This window comes from Neomonachus schauinslandi, chromosome 10, assembly GCF_002201575.2.
Source record: "Neomonachus schauinslandi chromosome 10, ASM220157v2, whole genome shotgun sequence".
NCBI classification, from domain to species: Eukaryota; Metazoa; Chordata; class Mammalia; order Carnivora; family Phocidae; genus Neomonachus; species Neomonachus schauinslandi.
In genome coordinates, this window is record NC_058412.1 from 49,263,123 (window position 1) to 49,273,017 (window position 9,895).

Here is a 9,895-nt window from a genome sequence, read left to right on the forward strand (position 1 = left end):
ATATGGCTCCAGATTATTCTAGGAAATAAATACATTGTTTTGCTCTGGATTGCAGGAATTGCTAATTAGGGATTTTTATTTTGGGCAGTGTTCCTTGGAGCCGGCAGACAGATGGAGTAGGCGACTTGCTCCAGGGGCACTGTGAAGCCGAGGGAACTATCCATTTCTGCCCCTGTTATGAGAACATGCCAGAGTCCATTGCTGCCTCGCTCCTGCCCTCAGGGCCTGAGGCACAGGTCTCTTGGAAGACTTTCTGGGCTCCCAGTGGTTTCCTCTTCTTTGGAAAAGGCCCTCAAAACACAAGCACAAGCTCCTTGTGGTCTTATCAGCCGTCTATTACCCTGCCCCCTAGCCAGATAATTTTCCTAGGGAGGATAGCAGAGGTCTTTCCTGGGATTTCTTACCTGGGACTGAGAACAAGAATCCATTTATCACAGCAGGCTGACATGGAGAACACCAAATTTGCTCATGGCCAGGTTTTCAGTCATCAGTGAAAGGAAAAAGAGCTGAGAGCATTTGAAGAATTCTTAGCCCCTGATTCTACTAGTTCATGATATGCAGCTGTATCTCTACCCCCTTGTCAGTTGGTTAGTTGGTTGGTTGATTGACACTCTTTTGGATTCTGTGAGCTGGTAGATTTCAATTAGGGGGGTAATTAATTTATTTGGCCTAAACTAATTCAGGTTGCATTTCTGTCACTTGCAACCAGAAGCCTGGCCTACTGGTGGTCGTCATGGTTTGGGGACACACAGAGGACTAGGACTATGGCTCGATGGCCCATCCCATGGCTAAACTGCCTGGGTATTTTGGAGTTTTGCTGTCAGATCCCGGTTCATTGACCAATCTACTTTAAAGAGAACTATCGTGAGATGGAGGAGGAGAGAGGATAGAAGACAATGAGATGAAGTCAGGTGAGAGGAATCAGGAGAGGCCAGGGAGGAGAGAAATAAACCAGGAAGGTGTAGCAGGCCTGTTTCTGATTCTAATTCTGTTCTAGAGCTACAGCCTCTCAGTCCACACTGTCAGCCTCTTTTTCTCCTTCTTGACTCATGAATTGAAAATCAGTGCTCTGAACACCATTACCTAATCAAATAAAAACATCTATCAAGGTTCAAGGCCATCAGTACCCACAAAGGGGGGACCAGACTTAGATATAAAGGGGTGGTGGAAGGATGATTCCAAATCCCAAGGTGGGTAGCAGTGTGGAGAAGTCACTGAGTGCCCCCCGCCAGCCTTGCCTCTGACCCTCCTGGAACCCATCCCAGTCACACCTTTTCTGTGATCATCTACCTCTCAGCTCTGTCCAAAGTTGACTTCGCCTAAGGAAGGATGTAGAATGGAAGACAGGAGAAAGAATAACCTCCCTTTCTCCCATGAGAGAACAGCTAGAAGCTGCCTTGGAAGAGTTAGGAAGCTTTCCCTAAAAGGTTCACAGTCACCTTGTTCTCCTCTTCTCTACCTCCCCCATGACCCAAACTAGAAAGAACAAAAGGAAGGAGGGTACAGAAGCCCCCACACCCCACACCCTACTCTGGTCAATGTCAGAACAGAACAGCCTCATCTCCACTGCCCATTGTGAGGATGTGAAGAATATTAGGAAGGTTCCCCTGGATCACGGAAAGATTCCAATAATGTTTACAATGCAAATTAAATTTACAATGAAAATTAAAATGTCACTGGGCTGCCTCTTTGTGCTTACCAGTTGACTCTCATGCTGCTGTCTGGCTCCAAAATCGAAACAATTTTCTTAGAGGAACATTAGACATTATATAATTTTGAATGTTTGTACCTTTGACCCAGGGATTCCAGGCTTTGGAATCTAGCCTGTGGTTTTACTGTAGGTTCAGACTCTGGCACCAACATTTACTAGCCTTGTAAGCTTGGGCAAGTTTCTTGACCTTGGGCTGAAGCATGGGGGCCTCAATTTCCCCATCTATGAAACAGAGATAATAATAGTACTCATCAAGTTGTGAGGATTAAATGGTGAGTGTATGTAAAACTCTCAATACCTGATGAATAGTGCCCACAGTCAGTGCTATAAAATGTTAACTAGCATACGTATCATTATTAGCCCCATCAGTGCACCAAGCACACATACAAAGCTGTGCACAGCCAGATTCTTTATATCATAGTGAAAAACAGGAAACTATAGAGTTAAAAGCTTATATACATGTACATGATGGAATACCCTGAAGCAGTTGTTAACAACACTATAGACTAATCTGTATCATGATGGGGAAAAGAAAAACCATTCAAGGGATGATGTTGATTACAAGAGTATGTATAGTGTGACAACATCGGTATGAATGATGATGATGACCGTAGTGCTATGGTTGAATAGATGAATGTTGAATGAAGAAAAATCTATAGGAATCAACTTGAAACTCTTTAAATGTATATATCTGGGTATAGAATTGGGAGAGATACTTTCATTTTAACATGTTTATCTTTTTCCAATGAGCCTATGTTACTTTGTGGGCATTAAAAAAATAATGACAGAAACCATAAACCAATGACTGGCCAAGGGCAGGGAAGAGGGAGGGGACAGAGAAGGACCCTGACAGCGGGTCCCTTGCCTCAGGGACAGATGACCAGACTCCTTCTGTCCTCGTGGTCAGTGTAGCCTAAGGGGCGCTGCAGGGGCCTTGGGGAGGGGACATGTGTTCTGCAGAGGTGGTAGTTGGAGGCAAAGTTCATCTCCGCTGCAGCCTCATTGGCCTTTTCCTTGTTAGTCTGATGGCTGGATCCTGCTCTGTCCCTGCTTTTAAATAAATCTTTCAGGAAGAGAAAAAGGGAGCCAGTGGAGAGGGAGGATGAGGAGAGAAGAAAGGGGAGGAAGGAGGGAGAGAGGAGAGGCAGAGAGGAAAGGGAAGGGTGAGAGATGCTGTGTCCCCGCATCTCCATGGCCCCAGGAAGTGGGACGTGGAGCTGCTCCTCAGCTCTGTCAGGAGTCGCCATGGAGACTGAGTGCTGGCCTCTTCATGATTAATACTCTGAGGCAGCTGTCTTCTTGGAGTCTTTTTAAATATATACACTATTATTTGAACACAATGATATTTAGAGCAGAAAGATCAAGGTGGGGGGTGGAAGAGGGGGCAGTAGCATTACCAAAATGATGACAGGGGCTGGGCCCTTCCCAGAAGAGAGAAAAGGGAGGCTTACTCCTCCCCATCCCCCTCTCCTCCCTCCTCCCGCCCTGGATCCAGAGCTTCCAGTCCTCCCCACTGCAGCATCAGCATCAGTGTCCCGAGGGCCTGCGCAGCACCTGGCACAGGGCTGTGCTCAATGAACATTTGATGAATGAATTTTTTCATTCATTAATTCATTCAGTAATTGTTCCATGCTTGTCCAGAAGGTAAACTCTCCTTCCCCAGCCTTTTCCCACGGAAATCGGAAATTTCCTCTCACCTTCCCCAAGGCCACAGGCGTGCGTGGACACACACACACACACACACACACACACTCCCACGACCACCACCAACTTCCACAATAATTCCCAAGGACCTTGCATGTGCTCCTTCTCAGCACATGTCTGATGTGACCCACAGTGTTTCTGTCCACGGCAGTCACTCCAGGGAACCCTTGCAGGGAAGGACACCAGCCAGATCAAACTTATACTTCCTACCCTCCTTGAAAAGGTGGAGGGAGATCCTCCATCTAGGCCATCCCAGAGTGAATCCTTTTGTAAAATGAATAATATTTTCCTAAATTATCTTGTGGAGTAGACTAGACTGGGCTTGCCTCTCAGTCTTACCACTGAATAGAAGTGTGGCCCTTACGGACACCTGGGTGGCTCAGTCATTAAGCGTCTGCCTTTGGCTCAGATCATGATCCCAGGGTTCTGGGATTGAGCCCCGCATGGGGCTCCCTGCTCAGCCAGGGAGCCTGCTTCTCGCTCTCTCTGCCTGCCACTCCCCCTGCTTGTGCTCTCTCTCTGTCAAATAAATAAATAAAACCTTAAAAAGAAAAAAAAGAATAAACCAAATCTTTAAAAAAAAATGTGGCCTTGAGCAAGCTATTTAACCTTATCTAGTCTGTTTTTTTCATCTGTGAAATAGGTCTCCAATTCCTTATTCCATAGAGCTTCGGGATGATTAAATGGTAAGTTTGTAAAGTGCTCAAAGTGTGTGATTTTCCTTTTTTCCCTTCCACTTTGTGTTTTTATATTTAAAGCATGAATTAAAATAGAACTCACAGGTCTAAGCTCCTCTTTCTTCCATCCCCTCCCAAAGACCTTTATTCTATCTGGGCCCAGAATCTCTTTTAGAGCTGTTAAAATTTAGGGGTAAGAGGGACTGAGCTGGGAAGGGCTACAAAATGCCCTTTCTCTTTATATTCCCTCCCCCTCCTCAAGGAACCAAATGCAGATGCAATTACCCTCCAGAGGTAACCATCCCACATGGGAGAGAGTGTGTATGTGTGTCCAGTGAAGGTGAGTGGCTCAGAGATGGGGGTGTGGGTCAGCCCACACCCAGACCACAAGCTGTGTTCCCCATTTCCTCTCCTACTCGGTCTTCCCTCTGCAGCTCTGCCCCCAGGCCTGGCCTATAACAAGAAGTTGGGGTGACTTGGACCCTCGTCTTAACACAGACCTAGCCCAATAGCCCTTGGCAGAGAGCAACAAAGGCCTGGGTACTTGCCAAAGGAGTAGGGGAATTATCTATGACTAAGAAGGAGGAGGAATGCTGTGGCAGAGGGAAGAACAGCAGAAGGGATGGGGAACCTGGGGCTGGCCAATCTGGCCCGACGGGGCAACATGGGGAGCCCTGGACACCAGCCTAGCCAAAGCCCTCCACTCCTCCTCCCTCCCAGGCAGCAAGATGCCAGAATGGATTTGAGACATGTGTGCCCTGCGTGTCTGGTGTGGGCTCACCTGGCCTTGGCAATGCATTTGGAGTACAATCAATCCCAAGTTCTGAATTAGAGTATAATGGAAATAGTGCTCTGTGTGCTTCATCCTTACAGACATGTGCTGGGTTTCTTCATTTCCTACATGTAAACATATGTGTAGAGAACACAGAATTATTATATCTGTGGCATTTGTTAGAACATGCTGCACATGCATGACTCTTGAAAAGCTTTGTATGATTTCCAGACATGGGGAGAAGATGAACAAAAGCGTATCAGCACAGGTTTTGCAGGTGATTATGTGATGACATATTCTGTGAACACACTTACAGGGTCATCGTAGGGTGGGGTTGGGACAGCTAGGGATGGAGATGGGTCTTAGGGTCCTGGTAGACTCAAAACCAAAATCTACCTTCTGGCCTTTAGTAAGCACTTAAGGAATGAATACTGTGTGAATGAACACTGAGAAAATGAATGAATGAATTTTTGGATAATGGACACAGGGTAAAAGAACTGAGAATTTGGTGGGGTTGGGACATTCTTGGCACTCTCTCTAAAAGGAGAGTACCAGTGGGCAAGGGAGGCTGGGAGATACACTGCAAATCATGCTGTAGCTCATCACCCCTGAATGGCTTTGTTTCCATTCCTAGGAAAGCAGAGAAAGAAAAGGGAACCCCAGCTCTGCCCTCCCCACTTTCCAGCTCCCAAGAATTGATGCTCTTTGTAAAGAAAAACGTGCTATCCCATGTATTTATTTAATCCCCTAATTTTGTTCCAGAAAGGAGGCAAATGAGCTATAACACAAAATTAAACAGAAGATTTTTAAAGAGAATGAGAAAATAAGACAGAGTGAAAACCACAGAGGAAGAGAGATGAGATCAGGAGAGCAGGCAGTCTTCTTTGCTGGAACCGACTGACCTGCTGCAGCCAAGCAAGATTCACAGCCTCCTTAAGAAGAGGGATTTTTTTTTCCCCATAAGAAGCCCAATTATTCCAGGTGCTGATTCCAGGGAAATATATCCTGTGGATTCTCTGTGTGTTGCTGGGAACAACATCCTTAGAGTAAAAGCCATTTATATAAAGGCAGAAAGAAAGTCTACAGAAGCATCTCATACCCTGTAGGCGAGGGAGGAAGGAGCAGGAATTGGCCCCTACTTCTATGGAGGACAATTTGCCAGTTGCCTCTCAAAATTTTACATACCCTTGACCGAGAATTACACTCATTGGAATTTATCCCACAGATATATTCACATTTATAGAATTAAGAACGCTGACTACAACAACATTGGTAAAAACCAGAGGTTGGAAACTTTCTACATGCTCATGGATAGGGGACAAACTGACCTTCCTCACAGTGGAGTACTTTGTAGCCTTAGAAAAGAATGGCCCAGCTCTTTATGTTCAGACATGGAGCAATCTCTCAACTATTATAAATGGGAAAAAATTATATTGCAAGACAGAGTGTATGCTTGCATATGCATTATTTTTCTGAAAGAATACACAAGAAACTTAGATGTTGCTACCTCAAGACGTAGATGGGTAGGAAAAAGAAACTTACTTTTCGGTTTAGAATATACCCTTCTGTACTGACTTTTTCTCTCATCAGTAGCAAACGTTATGGTCCTTTTTTATTGAATTAAGTTATTTTTCCTAGAACAAACTAGAGAAAAAAAACTATCAAGAAAATGAAAAAAAAAAAACAACACACACAAGTGGGAGCAAATAGTGAATAATGGCAAGAATCTCTGTAGTTTACTGTGTGCTCATGCATAGAATTTAATATGCGCTAACCCAATTACTCTTTACAGTAAACTTATGAAGTTAGATATACCTGGCTCCATTTCACAGGTGAGGAAATTGATCAGGGAGATTAAGTGACACAGGTAGTAAGTGGCCCAGAGCAGATTCAAATCCCTAACTGTGGACTCCCAATGCCCACGAGGCTTTTCCTCGCCGACCGCGGGCCTCTGCCTGCAGGCGGGAAGGGCGCTAACCCAACGCCCGGCCCCACGCAGCGGAGCACCCCAGCCAGGCGCACCGGCGGCCCCGGCGCGCACGGGGTTCCACGCTCAGGGAGCGCGCGCGCACGCAGCGGCGCGGGCCCGGCGGCGGCGGCGGCGACGTCACAGCCCGAGCTTTCCTTTTCGGGAGTCCCCGGCACACATCCTGTGTCCATGTTTGGGCATTTACGTCACGGCGGCAGGGCCGGGGCCTCCCGAAATGGCAGTGGCCCGGGGAGTCGGAAGCCCGGAGCCAGCGCGGCCGCTGCTATATAAGTGGGGGGGCCGCGGAGCGGGGGAGCCCGGCTGCGCTTTGGAGAAGCGAGGAGCCGCCGCCCGAGGCCGGTCCCGGCGAGCAAGGGCGCCTCGGCCCCCGGACCCATTTCCCAGAGGTGAGCGCCTGGAGCCAGGAGCCCGGGTGCTTGGGTCTGTGAGGCGCAGGGCACCCCAACTGCTGGCCTCCCCGTCACCCGCTCGCAGCCAAGCTCAGCGGGCGAGGCCCCCGGCGCCCCGCAGCCGCCGCCGCGCCATGCTCCACCTTAGCGAGTTTTCCGGCCCCGACGCGCTCCTGGTCAAGTCCACCGAGGGCTGTTGCGCGGAACCCAGCACCGAATTGTCCCGGCTGCCCGGCAGGGACGCGCCGGCTACTGCCGGCTACCCTGGAGGTAAGGAGAGCGGCCGAGGGTGCTCAGACTGCGGCGCAGCGCGGGGGCGCATGGTGCCTGAGAACAGGCAGGGACTGGGACTATAGAGCTGTGGGGGTAGGGGTGGTAGGAGGCTCTGGGGTCCTGGGGTACGCACCCCCATCCCCAGCCCCACTGTGCCGCCAGCGCCTCCGCAGGAACCTGTGGGTTTATCAGGGCGTCCTTTTGCCTGTGCACGTGTGTTTTGCGTGTGCATGTTTGTGTGTGTGTCTTGGGGCGTATGCGGGCTCCGGCTGGATCAGAATGTGCAAAAGGCACCTTTTATGTGTCAGTGCGTCCCAAGGGTTTCGTGGGTAGGGGCTTGCAGACTCCGAGGCGCGCCCTTTGATGTGCCCGGAGCTGATTCCTGCTCCCTCCTCAGCAGGCGACTTCTTGAGCTGGGCTTTGAGCAGCTGCGGCGCCGGGGGGGACTTAGCCGATTCCTGCTTCCTGGAGGGGCCTGCACCCACGCCCCCTCCTGGCCTCAGCTACAGCGGTAGCTTCTTCATCCAAGCAGTACCCGAACACCCGCACGACCCGGAGGCACTCTTCAACCTCATGTCGGGCATCCTGGGTCTGGCACCTTTCCCCGGCCCTGAGGCGGCAGCATCCCGGTCTCCGCTGGACGCCTCTTTTCCCGCAGGCCCCGACGCCTTGCTGCCGGGTCCACCGGACCTTTACTCCCCGGATCTGGGCGCTGCCGCCTTCCCAGACGCGTTCTGGGAGGTCTCACCCTCGGCGGGCGCCCCCTCACACTGCCTGTATGAGCCTCAGCTCTCCCCGCCCGACGTCAAGCCAGGCCTCCGGGCGCCTCCGGCCTCTCCCGCGCTGGACACTGCCTCGGCCTTCAAAGGCCCCTACGCTTCCTGGGAGCTGCTCTCAGCTGGAGCCCCAGGGAGCTGTGGGTCACAGGGAGGTTACCAGGCCGCCCCCGACGCCCGTTTCCCCTCGATGGGGGCCAAGATTGAAGACCTGCTGTCCATCAGCTGCCCAGCGGAGCTGCCGGCCGGTCCCGCCAACAGACTCTACCCCACGGGGTCTTACGACGCTTTCCCGTTGGCCGCAGGTGACTTAGGGGAGGTGGCCGAGGGCCTCCCGGGTCTCCTGACCCCTCCTAGTGGGGATGGGGGGAGTAGCGGCGACGGCGGAGAGTTTCTGGCCGGTACTCAGGCTCAGGTTTCTCCCCTGGGTCTCCGCAGCACCGCGGCGGACTTCCCGAAACCTCTGGTGGCAGACATCCCTGGGAGCAGTGGCGTGCCTGAGCCTCCCGGGCCACCGCCGCCGGCCCCATTCCCCCCCACCAAGGCGCGGCGCAAGGGGCGCCGGGGCGGCAAGTGCAGCGCGCGTTGCTTCTGCCCGCGGCCGCATGCCAAGGCCTTTGCTTGCCCAGTGGAGAGCTGTGTGCGCAGCTTTGCGCGCTCCGACGAGCTCAACCGCCACCTGCGCATCCACACGGGCCACAAGCCCTTCCAGTGCCGCATCTGCCTCCGCAACTTCAGCCGAAGCGACCACCTTACCACACACGTGCGCACTCACACGGGTGAGAAACCCTTTGCCTGCGACGTGTGCGGCCGCCGCTTCGCGCGCAGTGATGAGAAGAAAAGGCACAGCAAGGTGCACCTCAAGCAGAAGGCGCGCGCCGAGGAGCGGCTCAAGGGCCTTGGCTTTTACTCTTTGGGCCTCTCTTTCGCCGCCCTGTGAGAGGGAGATGCGTTTGTAGATTGAGGCGCCGCCGCCCGGCACGAAAGAGGCGACCTGGCCCGCCCCCCCCCCCCCCCCCCCCCCGCACGCCCCGGGGCCGGCCCCTGGTCCCGCTTCCAGTTCCCTTGAAGTGCCCGCCGTTCACGCCTCGTTCAGCACCAGCTCCGTGGACAGCTCCTGCGGTACCCGGAGCTGACTCCCGCGTCAGCCGCGCTTTGAGGGAAGTCCTCTCAGGCCACCCACTGAGTAGGCCCTTCCTTGGGACTCAAGATAGTCTTTTGTAACTGGCTTGGCGCACGCCCCACGCCCCTCATTAGACCCTCCCCCAGAGGCAGGCTGGGGCAGCGCCGAGCCGGTCTCGCGCGGGATTTTGTACAGCAATGTCGTTTCCAGCAGCCATTGGATGTATCGTTTTGCTTTGGGGTTATTTCCTTTTGTTGTTGTTAATTTTTGTAAAGCAGACGCTACTCTCGAGCAGTTGACAAAACTGTTTATTTTTGCAATTAAAATTATTGTGCTAAAAGCTTACTGAATCTGCCATCTAAGCTTCTGACCCATTCCCCCCAACCACTCCCCCAGGGGAATATGTGCCAGAAGAAATCACTACGCAGCTACTGTCAGGCACTGTGGCACATAGTAGACATTCAATAAATATGTACTGAA

At 51.7% G+C, this 9,895-nt stretch overlaps 1 protein-coding gene across 2 annotated transcripts; it reads left to right on the forward strand.

The window, feature by feature from the left end:
* The first annotated feature begins 7,068 nt into the window (after nt 1-7,068).
* EGR4 (early growth response 4) lies at nt 7,069-9,232 on the forward strand. 2 transcript variants are annotated; one of them, XM_021699233.1, is made up of 2 exons: nt 7,069-7,513; nt 7,914-9,232. In XM_021699233.1, the coding sequence occupies exons 1-2, from the start codon at nt 7,069-7,071 to the stop codon at nt 9,230-9,232; spliced, it is 1,764 nt and encodes a 587-aa protein (XP_021554908.1). The 2 variants fall into 2 exon arrangements, with proteins under 2 accessions (XP_021554908.1, XP_044774835.1); XM_044918900.1 differs by having other exon boundaries at nt 7,917-9,232.
* The last annotated feature ends 663 nt before the right edge of the window (nt 9,233-9,895 follow it).